The sequence below is a fragment of the Camelus bactrianus genome, chromosome 16, assembly GCF_048773025.1.
Source record: "Camelus bactrianus isolate YW-2024 breed Bactrian camel chromosome 16, ASM4877302v1, whole genome shotgun sequence".
NCBI lineage: Eukaryota > Metazoa > Chordata > Mammalia > Artiodactyla > Camelidae > Camelus > Camelus bactrianus.
The window spans coordinates 45,680,180-45,704,701 of record NC_133554.1 but is presented as its reverse complement, the minus strand read 5'-3'; the positions used below and the strand labels follow the sequence as shown (position 1 = coordinate 45,704,701).

Below are 24,522 nucleotides of genomic sequence, written 5' to 3'. Positions count from 1 at the left end.
GAAGGCAGCTCTTTTCTTTTTTGACAAAAACAGAAATGACACAAAACAATCTATGTGGTTACATTTAAATCTGAATTAATTGTGCAACGTACAGAGGTTTGTTTATGTTTAAAACAATATTTCATGTTTAAGAAGAATAAGCAAGGAATGAACTTTGCCATTTAATTTCTATGGTGTTGACTTAATTATATTTTAAATTAATGCAGCCTAGCACCAACCCATTAATTTAATCAATGAGATTTCTCTTTTAAACTTTTTTTTGGTTGGGTGGTAGTGTTGCTCTGTTTGACTTCATAACCTTTAGCAGTATTTCATCCATCTGGCTTTAATTTGTAGAACTCCTGAAGTGATGCACCAAGTGATACTCTTTCGGGGGCAGGTTTTCATCAGTAGTTGGGCAGTAGATGAAAAACCAGGGAGCTAATCTTAGCCCTGCCCGTCATCAACTACCAATTTGTAATGCCTTAGAGAGTAGTCCATTCCCCACTCCGTTCCCCAAAAGAGATACCATCACTCAGGAACTTAGATGTACTTGAGCAGATTGGTGGTGGAAGCTGTTATGGGGTTCTCTAAGTGGCAAGTTTTCTTCTGGAATATATGGGAGTTTTTGCTGGCTGCCTTCACTATCCTTTTCTGACCTTCTTTAAGAAGTGGTGATAAAGGATGATGTTTTTCTGAGCAAAATTTAGTTTAAAATCAGAAACAGAATGCTTGAATATGATACTTTTTTTTCTCTTTCATTTCAAAAAGCCAAAGAAACTCAAAATTCTAGGACTTTATGGCGATAGTATGTATGTGCCAAATTTTCCCGGTGATCAGTAGTACTAAGGTAGCTGGTGAATCATTGTGTCTTTTGTGGCTTATATGTTACAAAATAAACAATCGTGGCAGATACGATGGAAGGTATTATATAATAGAAACTGAATTATATTTATTAAATTATTTATATTAAGAGCTGGAAAAGGAAAAGGTTTTAATTGCCTAATGTGTGCCAGTCGGTATATTAGGAGCACCATATATGTATCACTTCATTTAATCCACACAAGTCCAAGAAATAAGAGTTCCATTTTTCAGATGAGGAAATTGAAGCTGAGAAGAGTTCAGTAATTCCCCCAAAGTCACACCGCTGAAAATGCTGACATACAGATTTGGACATAGGTCTCCAACATCAAATCCTAGGTGTATTCTTTCTTCTCACCATGCTCTTTCAGTAGGTTCGTAGGAAATCTCTGTGTTTTATAAAAGAGTAATTAGGTGATAATTATTTGCGTTACAAAATAATTCTTCTTTGTACTACAGAGTTTCTTTCAATAGCGATTTCCAGAGATCTTTAAAAACCATTGGATGTGTAAGACTACAGAAAAACTTAAGGCTAAGAAGACTAATATATAAAATGCTAACAGTGGGAGGACTGCCAGAAGTCAAAAGTCATTTGTTCACTCATTCAACATGTATTAGTTAAGCACATTAGAAAGTATGTAATAAATACATACTGGGAGTATAATAGCAAAAACAGATGTAGTCCCTACCTTTCTGGAATTTATATTAATTATAGTGAGGAAGACGTTACTCACATACTCTCCTAAATAAATGTAAAATTACATGAGAAGTATTACAAAGGAAAGGTACTTGGTGTTATTCTAGTGTGTAGGATGCCTAACCTCATCTGGGTGTCCTAGAAAAGCCTTCCCTGGGAAAGAAGTTCAAAGAATAACTGGAATTTGCATAGTTTGAAGGAAAGGAGTGTGCCAGGCAAAATGAACTGTATGTTTAAAGGACTTGTGTCAGGAGGATAACATGGCAGGTTTGAAGAGCTGAAAGAAGGTCGTTGTGCTAGCCCAGAAAGCATGAGAGAACATGATACAGGATGAACTGAAGAGGTAGGCACCGTCTATGCCACACTGCCTTGTTTGGTGACTTTCATTTTTATTGGTAAGGACAATGAGGAGGCATTGACGGATTTTAGGCAAAGGGGTAATATGATCAGATATGATTTGTGAAAAGCTCATAAGGAGAGAATTGATCATAGGGAGGCCAAAGAAGACACTATTAAAGTAATCTGGGGAAAAAATGATCTGCATTTGAAAGTAAATGTTTATTCAATTTCTTCCTTTTATTTTTACTGTAGTTGCTTAGTTTAAATGAGTATCATTTGGAAAGATGCCTATATTAGGCATAGTTCCAGAACCCCAGGTCATACATGGTCTGGTAGAACACCAGAAAGCCAGATCAGTTCTTTTGGGAGTTTAGAATTTAGCCATGCACTGTGCCAGGCTTATCTCAGAGGTGTTTTTATCCTTATTTTACAGATGACTAGAACTAATTGACTTGGTCATCTTGATTAGTAACTGTCAGAAGACCCTCTTTATCTGCCATGGATTAGGGTATGGAGATCATATTAAGCATTCAAGAAGTAATTGAGTCAAATTAGATTTGAATACCCTTTAGCTATTATTTTCTGAATGACTTTTTTTGAGTTATGCTGTCCAAATGTTGAAATTCTCTGAGGAAAACACTCATAGTATATTACATTACCTTTTATCTATCTCTCTACTATGTTGTAGTATACAAGAAATGTAGGTTAGACCGCAGTTAGATTCTGTAGTATATTTAAAACCTGCTGTTATTATATTCACTTCTTGCCAGTACCACATATTTTGTTCTAAGGTTCAGCTCCCCAGCTGTTTGATAAGAAAAGAAAAGCACAGTGAATACAATGACAGTGACCAAATGGGTGCCTATAGAATAAGACCTGATTTATTCATAATTTCTAATTGTCACCAGAGACGTGAAAATTCAAAATGTTAAAGCTTTGTACAGGCCACCTGAAGAACTTGATTTTCTCAAGTTGGTTAAGTTTTTTATATTATTTGGTTTTTTTACTGAAATCAGAATCATATAGCAAACGAAGTAGATGCACAATAAATGTTTACTGAGTGGATGAATGATGTGTTTTAAAGGTGGTAGGCAGAGTGGATACTGTGATAAGGCAAATGATCTAAGTACTGTGGAGGGAAGTATACAAAATGACCTAGGTTGTTATTAATCAGAAAAATCTGGATGTCTTCTAGGTATTTATAGATCACACCAGTAAGAGATTTTATTGCCCAAAAAACCTGATGTATTCCAACCCCTTGGTCAGATTGACTCTTATCACCTTACCAGATTCTTAGTTCCTTTACTTTTTAATGTTTTGCTTATTGTATCAAGGAAGAAACTTAGTGTTGTATTAATGTTGTATTGTCAACATTAATGTTTTAATCATGTTAGTGAAGTTAATTATAGTAGGAATATCTTATATTTTATCTCCAGATTGGGTTACTAAAAGTTTATAGGTTAATAAATGGAAAATAGATTCAGAGTTCCAAAACAAATTCTCATTCAACGGTTTATTGAGCATTCACTATGTTTCAAGGCTGTTATCTAGGATAACCAGGGAAAAACTTGTTAAGTGGGATAACCAGGGAATTATAGAGCAAAATAGAATCTGGCTTTTGTCTGCAAGAAGTTGCAATCTAGTTAACCAAATAATATAACCAAATCTAATAAACAGCCTGAAATAAAAAAGTATAATCAAAATTGTGTAGAACCTCATAGGATGGATTAATTTATATTCCATGGGATAGATCAGTGAAGGTTTCAGGAAAGGAAGAGGAACGTGTAAAGTGAATTTTGAAAAAAGGATGGCTAAAATTTCAGGAGATAGAAGTTAAAGACAAAGGGCAGCCCAAATAGAGGGAAAGACTCTGAAGTATGAAAATATAGTGGATGTTTAGGAACCAGAGGAGGCTTTTTCTGGTTCTAGACTAAGCAACCAGTGAAATGTGAAAACAGAGCTGAAAAGGGGTGGTTAAAGCCTGATAGGATTTAAATGGTTTACTAAGGATTTTGTGCTTTATTCTGTAGATTTATTTTGTAAGCTTTCTGGGGCTATCCAAGAGGAATCATTAGAGAGTTTTGATCAGGGAAGAAGACATAATGATGATAATGATGATAGCAGCAACTAAAACTTACTAATTGTTAGGTGTGTGCTAGGAACCATTTTGTACTTTACTGGAGTCTTATGTTTTAAATGAAGAGACTAAGACTTAAGAGACCTTAAGTTATTTGCCCAAGACACAGACTGGGAAGTCATGGAACATAGATTTGAACCCAGGCCTCTCACTGTTGTCTTCTGTTCAGCAGTGATAATGTTTATGTTTGAGGAAGATAATTCTGGGACAGGATGGATTACATTACAACTTGTAGGCACATAGCAGGCACTCAGTAAATATTGAATGAATGAGTACTAGAGCCCTCTAGTTCAGAAAGCTTTATGACATAGATATTATTTAAGCTGGGTCTTGAGGGATGAGTAAATTATCAGGGGAGGTAGGTGAAGGAGCCCATGTTCCCCAGTGAAGGAAAAGGAAGTACAAAGACACAGAAGTCTAAAAGTCCATGCAGAGTTGAGGGAATAAATTCAGATATGTTAGGGTGTATACTGTGAAGAGCCATATCTACACATTATGGAGTTTGCACTGTGGGCATTGAGGTTTTATTTGTTAAATTAGGCATGTTGATTTAAGTATTATATGCAAGGCTCTGTGCTAAGAGTTACCTTGAAACTCTATATGTATATTTATGTTCTTTTTCTTCCACTTGCAGGCTGCTATATGGCAAGCACTAAACCACTATGCTTACAGAGATGCAGTTTTCCTCGCAGAACGACTGTATGCAGAAGGTTTGTAATCTATTCATTTCTATAGCTCCATTAAATAATAAAATATATGGAATTATGCCGCTTCTTGACTGTAACAAGATCATGGGTATCACTTTTGTTTTATGGTTATGATTGACACTTGTTCATAAAAATTTTACCCAGTATCTCTGTAGCTCCCTTATATGCTACTTTCAATAACTGTATAGAGTTACTTCAGGTTTTACACTATGGTCTATGTAATCACGTTCCAATCTTTAGGTATTTTTTCCCAGGTTTTTTTTTATTAGCATCTATTCTGCTGCTTAGAGCATGGATTTTGAGTCTACAGCCTCATTACAAACCTTAACTGTGTCACTTAAATATGCACTAGTATACCTTGGGCAAGTTACTTGATGTCTGAGGGAAGTTCATAGTGATACAGGCCTTCCTGAAAAAATTAAAACGAGGTGTTTTACTGGTAGTCTATTTAGAGGTAGATGTGTTCATGTGTTTGCTTTGCTTAAGGATTTACAGAAACCTTTAAGGATTTACAGAAATCATGGATTTACCATGATTGTCTTCATTATTTCCTTGGTTCCTTGTAGGAAGAAGGTAATCAGGACCTGGGGAACTAACTTTTCTATCAGTGAAGTATTTCTCTTTAATTCAAATTTGAGTTAATAAATTTTTATATTAAATAACATACCTGATTCTTTTTTTTGTTGCTAAACTTGTTTATTGCCAGATAAACAAATTATCACTCAGCATACTAAATAATAGCCAATTTTTTTTTCCGTGTGTGTTCTTAGTACACTCAGAAGAAGCCTTGTTTCTACTGGCAACCTGTTATTACCGCTCAGGAAAGGCATATAAAGCATATAGACTCTTGAAAGGACACAGTTGTACTACACCACAATGTAAATACCTGCTTGCAAAGTGTTGTGTTGATCTCAGCAAGTAAGTTTCTAAATCTTTTCTGTCTAATTTTGTTCTATTTACACTGTAGAATTCCGGATAAAATTCTTTTGATGGATTAATAAACTCTGATTGATGCCCTTTCTCCCCTCTTTTGGTAGTAGAGATTTGTCTATTTCAGTAACTTTTGAAATGTTTACACTGTTGCCTATGGGCATTACTATTTTTGTTATAGAGAGATTTCATTGTTACAGTAATAGAATTTAACTCTGGAAAAACCTAATTTATAACTAATTCCTGTCATTTTCTAAAATGATCCCAAGTGTTACTTCTTTTCCTTTATTTTCATTGTTAGACAAATTGGAATAAGCCTAAAAACCTACTTACCAGTTCACCTGAGATTAATGCTCGCTTGTGTCTAGATAGTTGTGTAATTATTTGCCTGTCAAGATCATTTTTGGGAACCATTGCTCCTTTGAAACAAGAGGGGCAGATTCAGGAGAGTACTTCTTTTGCACATTACAATTAAACCAAGTCAGCTGTCCCTATTCTGAATCTGGAGGCAGCTAGAGATTGAGGTATTTATCTTCTGTCAAACTTTTGTGTGCTGTGAGAGATGGAAGAGATGAAATAATGGTTAAGTGACTAAACAGATAATTGTAAAAGTCTGTGTCTATATTTTAGTTTGTAAGTTTACAGTGAGAGGATACAAATAAGCTTCATAAAGTCTTCATAGTCTGATAAATAACTATTTTATTTGTCCAGTGTCTAATGGTGGACTTTTGAATTAAAGCTAGCTAAAGTATCTATAAAATTTCTGAGACATTTGTTATTGAATTATTTCTACTCCAAAGATTCTAATGTTAAATTATCTACTTATTTAATTTCTTAAAGCCAGTTCTTACATTGGACATTTTTATCCCATTTATAAATATTTATAATTTTTTAAAAGTCCTATTGATAGTAAAAGAACTTTGGATAGCACCTTTTATGTTTAGGATATACTATATAAACTCATAGAAAGATTAGATTTGTTATTACCAGAGGCAGAGGGTGGGAGGAGGCAGAATTGGATGAAAGTGGTCAAAACATAAAAACTTCCAGTTATAAGATAAGTAAGTACTAGGGATGTAATGTTTTCTACATGGTGATTTGGAAAAAAACTTTTTAAAACACAAACCATTATAGACTCTCACATGTTAAAAATATATAGTGAAATCAGACATTTTTTTTTTCCTTTGGGGAACATTTGTTATTTTCTGTATCAAGAAAACATGATTGACAAAAAAAGATGAAGTGCTATTCAAATTTCAATTGTAAACCTAAAAATAACTAAGGCCGTTAAGTATGCAAGTTTTAATTAAAATGTTAGTCTTGTTTAATTTACTTGCAAATCCTATTTCAAGGAATTATAGAACTAAGAAGGACCTCCACGTCTATTAATGAAAAACCATGCATTTTTTCCCCCCAGTATAATGGTTTTCCATTTCTTTTGACATGAGTAATGTGTATGTTGCTCAGACTAGATTTGTACATGCTGACTAAATTTTACTGGTTCCGTTTTAAAGGTAATACTGGAATTTTAAAATCATAAATTTCCAATTTCCCAAATGATTCTGAAAACATGTTTATTGTTATTCTAAAGGTACCATGAACTTTTTACTTTATCTCCATAGTAAGAGATACACTGATAATGAAGAATGTCTTTACATACAGTGCTTCTTATATTGACTTTTTTTTAATATGTACATTTGTGGAGTTTTTATTTTTTTATTTTCTTTTAATTGAAATATAGTTGATTTACAGTGTTGTGTTAAATTTGTGTTTTAAAGGCTTGCAGAAGGGGAACAGATCTTATCTGGTGGAGTGTTTAATAAGCAGAAAAGCCATGATGATATTGTTACTGAGTTTGGTGATTCAGCTTGCTTTACTCTTTCATTGTTGGGACATGTATATTGGTAAGTAAGAGTGATTAAAATCACCAGAAAATTGTTTCCAGGACTAGAATGCTTTGTGGTTTAAGAACAATATGTGTTGATCTATGTTTATGAAATAGCATAGCATTTGGCTGAGTAGTGTACAGTCTTAAAGTTTCATGACCTTGTTGAACCTGTAAAATAGTAGAGATGTTGATCCCGTTTATGACTGTCCAGTTGGCCTTAATGATAAATAGCTACAGCAGCACTACGTAACGATTGAGTGCATATGTGGGTTTTGTTTTTGTTTTACCTTGGGTGAGGAGAATATCTTCATGTAATCCACCGAGAAAAAGAAGAAACGAGTGAAGTTTTTGGTCTAGTATTAAATATTACCACTGCTCCTTAGAAGGAGGCTTGAAAGCATGTTTCAGTAATAAAGAATAGCAGTTCCTATCTAGTATGTCATAATGAATTTGAGAAATTTCCTACAATGGTAGTTGAAATAATAGTGATTTTGGAAATAATTTTAAAATATGTTTACATTTATTTAAGTTTTTTAAAAGCAAGTGAGAGTGAATTCAGAGTTATAATAATATTCTCACTGAGTTTTATCCTGAAATACTCTGATTTGAGGAGTAGGAGGTGGAGATATAATTAGGTAACAAGAATGCCCATTGGAGGGCATCTCATGTGTAAATGACATCTGTTGCATATCATGGGAGAAATGATTGAGGATTGCTTGTGTGAAGAATTAGGTTAGCATCTGTTTTAAGACAAATTGAGGCTAGTTTGAATAGTAGTTTTTTAAAAACCTTGAAAATGTCTTTTTGAACAGAATAAATTATTTGGCTGAAATTTGGGGCTCATTTTCAGATGACATCACTCTTTTGAGAACAGGAGTAAGTAAAGATATAATACCAATATCTTCTTTTATCTTAATAGAAGGACTTGGAGTGATGAATTTAATTAATGCAAGTATGATTCTTCTTGTCACTTACTCAAAAAACTCTGAGATCCATCCTCTAGTATGGCTAGACACATACTTGGCACTAGAAATGTAAAGATAAATAACTCACCATTCTCCTCTCCCCACCAAAGATTTGTAATAGAATAGGAGGAGAGAAGCAGTAAATAAAAACTTTATAAACTTTTATCATCACAATTAAAGTGCTTTGATAAAATCTTAATAGTATTTTGTTCAAATGAGGGAATAATCAGTTCTATTTGGTTAAGAAGAAAGGTAAGATGGTAACTAGAAAAGACTTGATAGAAAAGATTTTGTTTCTTTAAAATTTTTTTCTTTCAGTTTTATTGCGATATAATTGACATACAGCACTGTATATATTTAAGGTGTACAGCATAATGATTTGATTTACATACGTCATGAAATGGTTATCACAGTAAGTTTTATAAACATCCACCACCTCATATAGATACAAAATTAAAGAATTAGACAAAAAATTTTTCCTTGTGATGAGAACTCTTAGGATTTGCTCTCTTAACAGCCTTCCTGTATAACTTACAGCAATGTTTATCATGCTGTACATTACATCCCGAGTACTTACTTATCTTATAACTGGAAGTTTGTATGTTTTGACCACTTTCATCCAATTCTCCCTCCTCCCACTCTCTGCCTCTGGTAACAAATCTAATCTTTCTATGAGTTCGTTTTGTTTCTTTGAATTCTCAATAATAAGAAAATTAGAAAATGGGTAAAATTCTTGAATGGACATGTCATCAAAGAGGGTATGTGGATGGTAAATAAGCATATGAAAAGATGTACCAAATCATTAGACATTAAGGAAAGGCATTTAAAAACTACCATGAGAAACCACTACATGCTTATTAAAATGGCTAAAATTAAAACTACTGACAATACCAAGTGCTGCTGAGGATGCAGAGCAACAGGATTTCTCATACATTGCTGGTGAGAATGATACTTGTACATGAAAGTTCATAACAGCTTTATTTGTAAAAAAGGCCCAAAATAGAATCAACTCAAATTCAATGAGTGAATGGATAACAAACTACATTCACATAGTGAACTACTACTCAGCAATAAAGAGGAAAAACAATTGATAAATATAATAACTTGGATGGATTTCAAGGACATTATGGCAAGTGAAAAAAGCCAATTTCAAAATTTTACATACTATAGGATTTCATTTATATAACATTATTGATGTAACACAATTCTTGTGATAGAGACAGATCAGTGGTTCTCAGAGGTTAGAGTTGGGGCAAGAGTGTGGCTATAACAAGGTAGTTGAAGGAATTTCTTTGCAATTTTGGAACAGTTCTATATCCTGATTGTAGTGGTAGTGACACAATAAAATTTCATAAAACTATACACAGACAAGTGAATGCATGTAAAAACTGCTGAAATTCAAATTAAGTATTGTACTACTGTCAATTTCCCAGTTTTGATAACTGTATTACAGTTGTGTCAGGTATTATTTTTGAGGGAAGAATGGTGTAAGGGGTACATGGGAACTCTGTACTGTTTTGCAACTTATATGTTAGTCTAAAATTATTTCAAAATAAATTTTAATAAAACAAAGGGAAGTCATTAAATCACCAAAATGCTGTTTGTATATTACTAATAATTTAAAAACAGGGTCACTAAAAGATTTTGAAGGTGCAGTTATATTAGGTTCTAACTATGAAGAAGAAAGGTTTACCCCTTTCTTCAGAGAAGTAACGGTAGGTTATTTTTATTCATCATAAGGATTGAACGGTTAAGTATCCAGTAGGGTACAACCCTGCTCCAAAAACTGGTTTTTCATTTCAGCCATTACATACCTGTCTTGTGATCAAAGTTGCACCCAGTAATCCGGATATATACGTGTTGTAGTTTTGTAGCTGCCGTATTTTAATAGACACTTCATTGGTCTTTTTGTCTACAATAGCACATGAGACTTCCATCTTTAGGATGCAACTAAGTCTGGTTCATAGATTTACCTGTTTCTTCCCAGAACCATTTAAATAATTTTTTTACCCCAATTCTTTGGTAAACTCCTTTCTGAGTTACAGTAAAAATTAAAAAAATCCATCTAAAGTTGGAGCACTCCAAGCAGTTCAATTCTATTAAATCTTTTTTCCCTTTTTATCTCTCTACTGAATAATTAGAGATTCAGCTCCCATATTTGATTATTATAATTCTACCTCTAGCTTATTCCGCAGTTTGCTTTTAAGTTATTTATATATACTAGTATCTGTCCACATGCATGCACATGTGTGTCTAATCTCTTCTTAGCAGACATTGTGTTTTAAATTTCTTTTATGGTCTGTTAATCAGATCATAGCTTATTTTAAAAATCCACCTTGCCAACTTATCAAAGGTTTAAGAGAATTCACCTTTTGCTAATGTAAAAAGAAAATACGATTTAAATAATACTGGACACAAGAGGATTTTCATCACAAAAGATCACCTCTTATACTTTCATGATTTTTTTTCATAAATAGGTTGTTTTATCTTTGCTTAAATCAGTTTGTCTACCACTTTTCTGGCAATTTAAATAATTCATGCAGTCTACTCAGTGCAGTTTTAAAAATTATTAGTAAAAGTGTCTTTTATGTTACATTATACAAGCAAAGCAAGAGGACAGGCTATTGAAAACAGGAAAGAGATAATATTAAAATGAGAAATCTTTTTTTTAAAAATGAGAAATCTAATTTCCAGTCCTCAAGAAGCTTATAAACAATGGCAAGAGAGCACACATGAAAGATAAATAGGCAAAGTACAGTTAGTTATATAAGAGATGAGGGCTATATTGCATGAGTTAGTTTAGGTGAGCAGCAGTAAGAACTGTTGAAGCTTAGGATAATCTTCAAACATTGAAGTTTCCCTGTATTCTTTTCCTGGCTGTATGTTAAAAGTTCCCGAGCATTGATTTGCCACTTTCTACTCCTTGCAATTACTTTCAAAAAATACTATTTTTATGTCTTTTCTTTGTTTCCTATTTTTAAGTTACTCCTCTATCCATAGTAAATGATTATATCATTCTTGTGACAATTATTTTTCCTTTAAGAAATTTCATCTAAACAATTGTTAGGTATAGACTTTGATAAAACTTACTTACATTTTGTGATAGTCTGCTTCCTGCTCCTGCTCCTGCTCCCACTCTCTTCTTTGTTCATGTGTTTATTGGCTCAAATTAGGCAAATGTGGGAAGCTAGATATTCTTCAACTAGTGGTACTTTCTTGTCTTTATTACATTATTTATTCTAGTTTTCTACTCGCAAAATTTGGAAGTAAAGCACACTAACATCTAGTTACCTAAGGGGGTCTTCTTTCAGTTATCTGAGATATACAGCGTAAAAACAGATTATATATATATTTTTCACTTTTATTTGCATTTATTTTTTGCTGTATGTATTCCCAGGCCGTAAGTTTTTGTTTCTTCAGTTTCTTCTGGGATATCTTTTTCTTCTGTGCAACTTCCTCTTCTGGTTTAGGAATAATCTGCTCTTTTTCAGTAAGGATCATCTCAATGTGGCAGGGAGAGCTCATGTAAGGGTTGATCCAACCGTGAGCTCTGTTAAGTCCTGCGCTGCATCTCGGGAGCTTTGTTCACCTGGATGTGCTCAATGACGAGAGAATCTACATCTAACCCCTTAAGTTCAGCATTACTCTCTGCATTTTTCAGCATGTGCAGTAAAAATTCAGCACTCTTTTTGGGCCATCAGCCCTGCGTCCAGCCCCACTGTTTTGCCTGGGCACAGCTACCAACTCCACCATTGTAATGACGGAAAGGTACACATTGTCCTTCAGATACTTGGTGGCTTTTTGGATATACATACCCTTAATGGCCTGGGCAGTTTCACGAGTGTTCTTAAAGTGAACACAAAAATTTGAACCTCTTGATTTGCATGATTTGTGGGGTTTTCTGGGTCAAGTGAATAGCGAACCATTTTTAGAGGTCACCTCAGGCCACCTACCGGAAAAGGAAGATTATATATTTTAACTGGTAGTTTCATTCGAGGGTTGTCTTGAAAATGTTGGTTAGATGCCTTCTGGTCCTTTATAAAACCTTAGAGTTTTATAAGAACTATTATATAGATACAGAATGGCTGTATCTTGATTTTTTTTCTGTTAGATAATGAAGAATTTCAACCTTAGAACAGGTAAATAGTATTTTTTAATCTGAAAGCTCGAAAAAGTCTCACTAAGCCTCACCCCCATCTTTCCTCCCATTTAAAAGCTAGGGAGGCAACAATTCTAATATTTTTCAGATTTTTTTCAAGTGTATAGGGCCCCAGGGATATTGTCTACATTCTAAATATAAGTCTTTATACATCTGATTTAGAAAGAAACATAAATTTTCCTTTTTGTTAAGAACCACCACCTTTTGTTAAAATAAAAACTCTTACCATTTATTTATTTTTTAATTCTTACCATTTAAATGTGCTATATTTAAAGTATTTAAGTCACTTTCAATATTACCATTGGGACTTATATTTAAAATTAAGAATAAGACTAACATTTGGGTATTTTCCATATCCCCTTCAGTAATTCTAATATCCAACAGTGAATTAAAAGTGATTATAATATTTAAGAAGACAGTGATAGCTTGTTTATTTTGCTAGCATTCCACTCAATTTGTGTTCTTTGCTTCTACCTGACTTGACTTGAACTGCCCTAAATAGTAGAGATTGGAGGATGGTAAGAAGGAGAAATTGATCATTTAGGGAAGGATGTAGAAGAGTACTCTCAGAACTTTTATAAGATTTACCTAATTTTCTAGATCAAACGTTTCTTTGTAATAGATGTTTTAGGTTTTGTAGCTTGTCTAATCTATTTGCTTGTCTTTACAGCAAGACAGATCGGCTTGCCAAAGGATCAGAATGTTACCAAAAGAGCCTTAGTTTAAATCCTTTCCTCTGGTCCCCCTTTGAGTCATTATGTGAAATAGGTATGTTTGTAGAGGTGGCTCGGGGAGGGTTTTCCCATTTCCTCTTCCTCTTTTTTTTACCCTGCTTAATTTTTAGAAGGTGATACAAATTATCCACAAGAAAAATATTTTTCAAAGCTAAGGGCTTTTAAAATTGAGAACATGAATATATTTCAGGAAAAACATAGCCTCTCTTGTCCTCTAGAATGAGTTGTGTTGTGAGTATAATACTGACCAAAATGAACAAAGACAAATACTGTATGATATCACTATATGTGGAATCTAAAAAATAACAACAAACTAGTGAATATAACAAAAAAGAAGCGGACTCAGATATAGAGAACAAACTAGTGGTTACCAGTGGAAAGGGGAAGGGGGGAGGAGCAGTAAGGATGGGGATTAAGAGGTACAAACAGGTATAATATAAGCTACTAGGATATATTGTGCTACATGGGGAATATAGCAAATATTTTATAGTAACTACAAATGGAATATAACCTTTAAAAAAATAAAAAATAAATAAAAAGAGGGGGGGAAATAGCTTTCTGAATAAGAAAAGAAATTAATACAATGCCCAGAGCAGAAACTGTTATATAAAATGAGACCTGGATAATATGGGAGAAGAGTTTCTCAGTATATATGCTCTAGGGTGGATGCGCATTTAAAATATTGTTGTGGTTAACACATGGTAAACTGACTATACTTCAATTAAAAAAATTATTTTGTCTATATACATGGAAGTGCTTTACTATGATTTCTACTGGGTTTCACCTCTCCACCCTTACTCCTTACCTTGAGCAAAATGAGATCCACTTTCTGCTTTAAAACAAACACAGAAATCTACGTTTTTCTGTGATTTATTATAAAGTCAGTATCATTGCAGGTTAGTTTATTTCCTAAATTTACAACTTTATCTTAGGAGTAACTTTTATAATAAATTGATGGATGAGCTTTTGGGAGATAAATCAGATTCACTGAAAAGGAAGAACTTTAAAACTCTGGATAAGACCTTATTTCCACTGATTTATGTATGCTTGAAAAAATTTAACCCTTATTTCCTTAGAGACAAACTTTTTTTTTCCCCTTCACAGGTGAAAAGCCAGATCCTGACCAAACATTTAAATTAACATCTTTACAGAACTTCAGCAACTGTCTGCCCAACTCTTGCACAACACTAGTATCTAATCATAGTTTATCTCACAGACAGCCTGAGACAGTTCTTACAGAAACACCCCAGGACACAATTGTAAGTGTATCAAACACTAGTGTTCAAAATACTATGAAAATGAAAAAGAATGATCCAAACTAAGTAATGTATTGTAAATGACATGGTAGAAATTTTCTGTTTCAGGAATTAAACAGACTGAATTTAGAATCTTCCAATTCAAAGTACTCCTTGAATACAGATTCCTCAGTGTCTTATATTGACTCAGCTGTAATTTCACCAGATACTGTCCCTCTTGGAACAGGAACTTCCATATTATCTAAACAGGTTCAAAATAAACCAAAAACTGGTCGAAGCTTATTAGGAGGGCCAGCTGCTCTTAGCCCATTAACCCCAAGGTAAGACAAAAAGATACTTTAAAATGTGCTGTACTAGTAAATGGTCTAATAATAATTCTTATTATTAGTAATACATATTAATATGAACAGCAACTTCTAAATCATTATGGAAATAGAGGCATTTAATAACTCAATAATGAACCTATTCCATTTTTAGAAAATGAAGTAAAAGAAATACAGTACCTGTGAGAAAAATTTAATATTAGATATTGGAGAAAATTTTAAAACTTGAAATATGCCTTATTCAGCTACTGTATGCATTAAAAGATATTTATGGCTGTGATTCAGTGAATAACTATGAACCTCTTAAAATACTGGAATTCTTAATGATATATTCAAAGTGACAGCAGTGGTTGTTGTTAATGTGCTATTTTCCAGAATGTGGAGGAAGGATTGATACCATATCAATTTGAACTATTTTGTCAAAATTATCAGAAATATATGTATGTATAAATATAGGAATCCAACCCAGAGGATGCATATCCCAAAGAATCAAATTAAAAAATTATATGCTAGAACAGACTATGAATTGGGTCCCAGGGCCAGGTAGCTACTAAAATAGTATGACCATGAGATTATAAAACTCATTGAATCCACAGATGGATTCAGTACTCACTGGATACATTTTCTGCACAATATGGTCTAAATCCCATAAATTCCAAGATTTTGAAGTAATTTGATAATTTGGATCTTAGCTTGTACAAAGCCATTTTTCCTCATTCCTAATAAATCTGAGATCAGTAGTTGCTGCTCAATTTAGTTCCTTGTTTGACTTTTTTAAAAATTTTAATTTTGGTGGGTGGAATAGTCTACATTCACAACTTATATTTAATCTGCCCCTCAGATCCTCAATGCCCCCAAGACTGATTTGCCATTCTCTTCCTTTTAGACCTTCTAATTTAAGTATACTGCTGCTTTATATATGCCTTGATGACTTTTTGACACCTTGATTTCAACCTCTTCTCAGTTTTGGGATTTTGCCATTAGAAACCCCAAGTCCTGGAGATGGATCCTATTTACAAAACTACACTAATACATCTTCTGTAATTGACGTGCCATCCACCGGAGCCCCTTCAAAAAAGGTATTTTCCATGTAAAATACAGTTTTGGTACTGATGAAAGAAATTCACTTAAAACTCCACAATCTCTTAAAGGCAATTTTAGAAAAAATCTAACTTTATTTAATTGTTGTTGCCTTAGAGTTGTTGTTGATCTAAATGTAAAAGAAGGTCATCATTATCATAGCCTCCTGGTTATATAGTAGGAGACACCAAGCAGGTTGCTCTTCTAGCCACATAAATTTATAACTCACAAGTATAGTTTATTTCAGCATATAGCTAAATAAACATATTCAGATATTTACTTTTAATTTCCTTTTTTTTTTTTTACAAAATTTAGATTATTTCTGTCACTTTGAATGTAAATAACGGAAATGATACCTGCCATAGTTTTTACTTGTTTCCACCATATTTGTTTTTTAATTGTACTGATATTAACATGAAAAAAATTGATTCACATAAAGTCAGCTATTTCTGATAATAAAATCTTATGGTGGATCCTCATAAGTGTGGGGTAAATTTGAAGTAAATGTGGAGTAAAATGAAAAATACTTGACAGTATCCTTATGGTAAAATACTGCAGTAAGACTGAATTGCAGCTGCAACTCTTTTTATAATGTTCTTTTATAAAGTTCTGTGGCAGTAGAGGCCTCAGTCCCATTTATTTAAAACATATCTATGGTGCAAGGTATCTTATGAGAGAAATTAGGTTATGTATGCAAAATGCCTATTGCTGGGCTTAATAGATGTTTAAGAAATGGCAGCTAAATGAGTCATACTAGTATGTGAATGACTGATATAGCCCCTTTGCCCTCCTGGAGACATGTTTCTTCTTGTTGTTTTAGTTTTACTCTTTTACTCCTTAACTTCTTAGAGCCTGCAAAACTTTTTTCTATGATAGCTTCTTAATGAGTGATAATACCAGGAGTGGTAAAAAGGAACTACAAAGTAGTTAACGTGTGGATTATTTTAAATCTGACTTTTGTTTTAAGTTGTCAGTACTACCTGCTGTTGTATGATGAGAGTGAAACATAACGTGGAAATTAGTTTATTACAGTAGTGAGAAGGCAGAGTAGGATTGTAGTTAGCATTCCAGGTGAAGTAGGGCCAAGACCAAGTGAGTCAGAGCAATTAAGGACAAGTTAGGCAGTGAACAGGTACCTGATTTCAGTGCCCAAATAATAAAAGCCACTTCTTGTCTCAACCTCCTCTGCCCCTTTTCTCTTCTTGGTCTATTACAAAACATTCCTAAAAAAGAATATACTTCTAGGTCTGCCTGCGATATCAACTAAAAATGTCAGACCGAGTAGTGAGTTCAGTAGATAGTTCTTTGTTAAATAAGAAAGGGCCAGAATTGACTTTTAAGTTTTGTCCTTTGTGTGAATGTAGAGGTCTTAGTCTGGAGAAGGAGGAGGAGGAAGGCTTGATAGTTAGTCATAGAGGAGAGAATATGGCCAGGTGATAGAAATAATAATTAAAGGGTTAAAATGGCCAGGCTCTTCTAGGGAAAGAGTAGCTAAGAAACTTAAAACACTGGAAGAAAGAGGGGCCGGCTAATGAAGTGGCAGGGCATATAATCAAGATACTGTACTATTTTGGAAATTATACAAAGCTTCAAAAGGAGGACATGATCAATGATGTTAAATGTGCAGAAAAGGCCAAAATAAGGCTTTCATATATGGTGAGAAAATGATTATTAGCAATTATTTGTAATGTGCAGTCTGAGAATTACATACAGTGGCTATCAAAGTAACAGTAAGTTTTGGAGAAATTTATTTGATAGTAAAAAATTTTTTATAAATATCTACTGACAATAGTCATAGATCACTTTATAAAAGCGAAGTGACAAAAATAAATAGAAATAAGTTGATAAATTAGAGAAGATAGAAGGGGTAAGCAGAGACCAGTTAATGGAAGATTGACCACACCAGAAAGAAATACTTACTAATTCTAAGAGCAATATTCTTAGAATTTCAAAAATAATTGATTTAAAAAAAAATCTACTCCTCTGAACTTCTGTAGAACCATTTTTATACTAAGTGCCAAAGGAGGGGGATATAAAATCTTACTATATTATTATTACTTTTTTATGTATATGGAGTTAGATTATAAATCTTGAGAATAGTAGCTGTCTTAAAATTCTTTAGCACTTAGCCCCAGCTAGAGAAGATATATAATAAATGGCTTGTAGGAATTTTGAGCCTTTCCTTGGAAACTAAAGCAAAAGATGAGAATATAGTATAAAGGTAAAAAAACTGAGGAAAATATGAGGAAATAGGCTAATCTTCATTCTAATACAATTTTAATAATTAAAGTGACATAAATAATGACATTAATAATTTGTGTTCTCAAATGACAGGATATATTATGAAATCTTGCGTTGGGAAAATGTAGATGGGCACATCATGATGTCTTTTGTCATTTACGGTAAAATTTATAATTCACAAACCTTAGACTTTTTGTGTTTTACAGTCTGTTGCCAGAATCGGCCAAACTGGAACAAAGTCTGTCTTCTCACAAAGTGGAAATAGTCGAGAGGTAACTCCAATTCTTGTTGCACAAACACAAAGTTCTGGCCCACAAACAAGGTATTTATCCTGGGGTTATTATTTGTTATCATTCAGCTTTTCTTGCTCTAAAATATGATTATAATTCTTCAATTTAGACAGGTTTTGACTGTCCCAAGAATTCTTGAATGACTATTCTAAATTTTGATTATGTTAAATTTGAAATTTCTAACTTACTGGAAAAATAGTTTAATTTTTAGTTGAGTATTATAATACAAACCAAGGCAAAAGTTAGGTAAAATATCTTTTTATTCTAATTGCCTCATGAACTTGTTTAAACTAGATATTCTGAGCACTCCTCTAAAATAATTTTCTTCTAATTTACATGACCTTGTTCACTGGTGTACAGATAGATTACTCTCCCTTCCCCTATTATGCATTTCTATACATAGATCGTAACGTTAATCTTCCAGTAAATCTTCAAATAATAAATCCATTTCCACACAGAAATGGTGTTAAATAGGATTTCTTTTCCTGTTCAAGGACTTAAAAATAAATTATAGCTAATATTTTAAGATAAAGATACAACTCTGTCTCCTAAAATAGTGAACATGTATTATAAGTCTTAAAACAGACACACATGTGCGTATACTTGGACTATATAGAAAGCCTCAATGTTTCTTAAAATGCCAGGATGGTAAGTCTCATCGTGAGTGCCAGCTCACAGACAGGTGGCAGTGATTGCCTGGGACTCAGTTATGAGAATAAGCCTGAAGCCTCCTGCAGAACAACATTATGCAGGCCAAGTATATGCCATTCCTAAACATAAACATAATTTACTGAATTATACATTTCACTTAAAATTAAACATATATACTAACTGTAATGAGCATTATTAATAATTTTGTGTTCTTTGTATTATTGATTCTATTTTATCTTTTTTTTTTTAATTGAGGTATAGTTGATTACAGCATTTTATTTTCTTTATTGCCTTGTCTGTTTCCTACAGCTGCTATAACAAAGTAATAAACTGAGTGGCTTAAAACCACAGAAATTTATTCACTCACAGTTCTAGAAGCTACAATCCAAAATTAAGATGTTGACAGGGTCATTCTTCCTCTGAAGCTGCTAGGGGAGGATCCTTATCTCTTCCAGCTTCTGGTAGCCCTAGGAATTCCTTATTTTGTGGTAGTACAACTCAGTATCTGCCTCTGTCTGCTCATGGCCATCTTCCCTGTGTGCCTCTGTAGTCTAATTTCCTTGTTCTTGTTAGGACATCAGTCATATAGAATTAGGGCCCACCCTAACGACCTTGTATTAACTTGATTACTTTTATAAAAACCGTATTTCCCAAAAAGGTCACATTCATAGTACCGGGGTTTAGGGTTTCAACGTATCTGCTTGGGAGATACAGTTCAATCCATAACATTGCCTTATTAACAATTATTCTTTATTTTATCTTTTTAGAGGTTGTTTTAGGGTTTATGTTACGCATTTTAAGTTATCAAAGTCTACCTTCAAGTAATACTATACCCCATCACCTTTAGTATAAAACCTTATAACAGTATATTTTCATGCTCCTTTCTCAGTCTCAATGCTATTGCTGTCATATATTTTACTTGTACATAGTGCCTTGTTGTATTTTCTGCCCTAAATAGTTATCTTTCATAGAGATTTTTTTTTTAATGAGAAAAAGAAGTCTCTTTTATATATACCCATATATTTACTGTTTCTGGTGCTCTGTTTCTTTCTGTAGATTCAAATTTCAGTTTGGTATTTTTTCCTTCATCTTGAAAGACTTCTAACATTTCTTGTAGTTCAGGTTTTTTGGTAATGAATTTTTTCAGCCTTAGTATGACAGAACAAAGTTTTGATTTCACCATTTTTATTTTTGAAAGATACTTTCACTGGATATAAAATTCTAGTTGACAGGTTTTTGTTGTTGTTGTTGTTTTTTAAAAGATGTTGCTTTACTATCTTCCGGCTTGCCTTGTTTCTGACGAGAAGTCTGTTGTCATCCTCATTTTTGTTTCTCTAAATATGTGGTCTCTTTTCTCTGACTCTTAAAGTTTTCTCTTTATCACTGGTATTAAGCCATTTGAGTATGATGTGCTCTAGTGTGTTTTCTTCTTTTTTGGCCTTCAGATTCAGTGAGCTCCTTGATTCTATGAGTTTATAGTTTTAATCAAATTTAGCTAATTTTTGGCCATTATTTTTGCAAATATTTTCCCTGTCCATGTCCCTCTCTCTCATTCTGGGACTCCAAGAACACGTATATTAGACTGTTTAAAGTTGTTCCACAGTTCACTAATACTCAGTTCATTTATCTCACGCATTCTATTTTTCATCTCTGGAAGTTTGATTTGATTCTCCCCCTAAAGTGTCCCTGCTTTCTTCTACCTTTTTGAGCATATGGAACTATATTTATAATAGCTCTTTTAATGACCTTATCTACTAAATCTTACTGTGTCATTTCTGGGTCTGTTTATGGATTGATTTTTTTTTCCTCTTCAGTTATATTTTTCTACTTCTTTGTATGCCAAGTATTTTTTTTGAATGGATGACGATTACTAGAAATTTTACATGGTTGAGCGCTAGACGACTTTTTTGTATTTGTTTAAGTATTTTCTAAGTTTTGTTCTGGGATGCAATTAAATTACTTGTTGACAGCTTGATCCTTTCAGGTTTTGCTTTTAGTTTTGTTAGGTGGGACAATAGCAAACTTTAGTCTGGACTAGTTTTGCCCCACTTTAAGTACTCAATGGCCTGTTTAGTATGACCTTTCTTCATTCTGGCTATTGAAAATGTGAGCTATTCCCACTCCCAGGTGAGCTCCAAGAATTATTCTGCCTGTTCCTTTTAAGTAGTTCTTTTGGTAGATTCAGGTAGTTTCCTCACTGCAGTATTAAAAGCAGTTCTGATGCTAAATATCCAGACGAGGCATAGACTGCAGGCTATGGTCACAATCCTAAGACTCATCAAATCTTGTTGACTGTAGTAACAAGCTCAAGAGTTCTCCAGGCCACTCATACTTCTGACCAACTAGAAATTTCCTGACAAGAAATTTGAGGGTTCATGCTTGTCCCTTAGGTTTAATAATTTGCTAGAACAATTTACAGTATCTGGGAAAGTGCAATACTTATAGTTTTATTAACATAATGATGGATACATGTCATTATACATTTTTCCAAACCCATAGAATGTACAAAACCAGGAGTGACCTCTAAGGTAAACTATAGGCTTTGGATGGTTATCAATGAATGACAATGTGATAGTCAATGTAAGTTCATTGACTAACAATAGTAGCACTCTGGTGGGATGTTGGTAATAGGGGAGGCTATGCATGTGTGGGGAAAGAGAGTGTATGGGAACTCGCTGGACCTTCCCCTCAATTTTGCTGTAACCCTTAAACTGCTCTTAAAAAATAGTCTTAATTAAAAAAATTATCATTAAAAAAAATGAATTGGTCAACCCAAATGACCTCACTTGTTGAAATCTCTATATTGATAGTCTGTCTTTGAAAGGATTAAGGACTGCCTATGCATTCTTTATTCACTGGTCACCTTCTTTTTTATTCTCAGGAGTCTCTTTGACCCAATCTTGGGTAATTAGTAGGATTTCCCATAAGCTGTATAAACTGTAAATAGTTTAGTCCATAGACTTACTCACTCTTGATTACATAATTTTAGGTTTTAAATATGCTTGCTTTCTAAGAATAGAATCCTTGTATCTTAAGGTTTGCCTTTAAAGTTAAAAAAAAAAAATGTATCCAAGTGATTATTAGACTTCTTTTGCTCTAAACGGAATAATCCCTTGATGTGGCTGTTTGAATTTACAGGCTAATAACTTCTCAAGTATCAATTGTTCTAGTGGTATTTATTTGTTGGCAAGTATCCAACACTTAGACTATCCATGTGCAACCAGCTTTTTCTTTTTTCTCTAACTTGCTGTAGTTGCAAAGGAGGGCAAGAGGTAATTGATTTATAGCTGTGTTTACTATTTATTGACCCAGAATTTTTGTGTGGATTGTTTTAAGTTCAAATTAGCAATTTCAGATAGAGTAAATATGTGTGCTATAATTTTTATCATTTTATGGTAATGATACAAATAGTTTTTTAAATACAAGTTTTTATAGAGGGATGAGAAAAGAACTGACGAAACTCATCAACTTTAGAATGCAAACATGTTGCATGCATATTTTGTAATATACCTGAATTGAAACAATAGTTAATGGTCATAAACTGAGGGGTTTTTTAATGTCAACTTTTATAATTTTTTTAGTACAACACCTCAGGTATTGAGCCCCACTATCACATCTCCCCCAAATGCACTGCCTCGAAGAAGTTCACGACTTTTTACTAGTGACAGCTCTACAACCAAGGTAATTTAAAGATTTCTGTATGTCCCATTTACTTATTCTTCCTCCCCTCTAAAATTTTGTTCATTGATAACTCAGTTCCTAATGAATATATTAGACTATATAAAAACTTTTTAATGATTTTTAATTTGGAGGGCCATTTATAACATTAATAAATTTTCTTTGTCCTTTAATAAATATTTTATGACATTGTTGAGATAACAAAATTATAATGATGGAGAACAGATCAATGGTTTTTAGGAGTTATGACTGAGGGAAGGATGTGACTGTTAAAGCATGGCACAAGGGAATTTCTTTGTATAGTAGTAGAGTAGTCCTGTATATTGTAGTTGATTACACAAATCCATACATGTGATAAAATTTCATAGAACTATACACACCAAAAAAAAAAATGCTTGTAAAAATTGATAAAATTCAAGTGAGATATGTAGTTTTGTTGATAGTATGATACCAATTACGGTTTCCTGGATTTAATGATGTACTACAGTTATGTCAGATGTTACCATGAGGGAAATTGTGGGAAGACTAAATGGAAATTTTCTGTTTTCTTTGCATGTTTCTTTGCACAAGAAGGAACTTATACCTTTGGTAAATTTTCTTCATCCACTGACAAATATTGTGGAGTCTTTAACTTTGACATATACAGATCAGCAATTTTATACCTTATGAATTACAGTGCTCTGAGACAATTAGGTATCCGCTTACTTAGTTGTGGTATCCACTTACTTTCTCATTTTTAAATAATAAATGAAAGTGTTATACTTTCAGAAAAGAGAAACACTTAAATCTAATATACCTTAAACACTAGTTAGTTAATATGATTTATTTTCAGAATTGTTGCATTTAAAATTAAGTTACTTTGAAGACTTTTTTTTTTAATAAAATTTCTTCTGAGGAAAATATTAGATCAAAACTATAATTTTTTTATTTCTGATGCTTGAGAAAATGGGTTGGGGAGACATCTAAAATACATGAGTATAACAAGTGTGGGATTTTCCTCTTTGTTACAGGAGAATAGCAAAAAATTAAAAATGAAGTTTCCACCTAAAATCCCAAACAGAAAAACAAAAAGTAAAACTAATAAAGGAGGAATAACTCAACCTAACATAAATGATAGCCTGGAAATCACAAAATTAGACTCTTCGATCATTTCAGAAGGGAAAATCTCCACAATCACACCTCAGATCCAGGCATTTAATCTGCAGAAAGCAGCATCAGGTCTGTTTTAAATGTTTATTATCTTCTGTGTATTTTATTTTACTTTATTCAGTTATTTTAAGTAAATTTCTTTATGTTCATTAAAGTACCTTCCTTTTTTTTTCTTGATAGATGTTGGAATTTTTAATGAATTTTGTGCCTAGCCTTTCTAGAAAACCAAACTGTTTTTTATTTTTCTCCTTTATTTACTGCATTGTTTTCTCCTAGAAGGTTTGATGAGCCTTCTTCGTGAAATGGGGAAAGGTTATTTAGCTTTATGTTCATACAACTGCAAAGAAGCTATAAATATCTTGAGCCACCTACCTTCTCACCACTACAATACTGGTTGGGTACTGTGCCAAATTGGAAGGGCCTATTTTGAACTTTCAGAATACATGCAGGTAAGTATA

At 33.1% G+C, this 24,522-nt stretch overlaps 1 protein-coding gene across 5 annotated transcripts in view; it reads left to right on the top strand.

Annotated features, from left to right (window-relative positions):
• CDC27 (cell division cycle 27) overlaps nt 1-24,522 on the top strand; it is a 48,676-nt gene that overhangs the window by 4,830 nt on the left and 19,324 nt on the right. For 3 of the 5 annotated variants that reach the window (XR_012499611.1, XM_045517421.2, XM_010956013.3), the window contains exons 2-12: nt 4,648-4,723; nt 5,491-5,638; nt 7,429-7,554; nt 13,333-13,430; nt 14,501-14,655; nt 14,761-14,972; nt 15,940-16,054; nt 18,503-18,618; nt 22,819-22,918; nt 23,926-24,133; nt 24,341-24,513. Coding sequence is in view for 4 of the 5 variants with exons in the window: in XM_045517421.2 (XP_045373377.1) it covers nt 4,648-4,723; nt 5,491-5,638; nt 7,429-7,554; nt 13,333-13,430; nt 14,501-14,655; nt 14,761-14,972; nt 15,940-16,054; nt 18,503-18,618; nt 22,819-22,918; nt 23,926-24,133; nt 24,341-24,513 (1,527 nt within the window). In the remaining variant the exon portion in view is untranslated. The remainder of the gene's footprint in view (nt 1-4,647; nt 4,724-5,490; nt 5,639-7,428; nt 7,555-13,332; nt 13,431-14,500; nt 14,656-14,760; nt 14,973-15,939; nt 16,055-18,502; nt 18,619-22,818; nt 22,919-23,925; nt 24,134-24,340; nt 24,514-24,522) is intronic. The other 2 variants (XM_045517422.2, XM_010956014.3) reach the window with 1 other exon arrangement.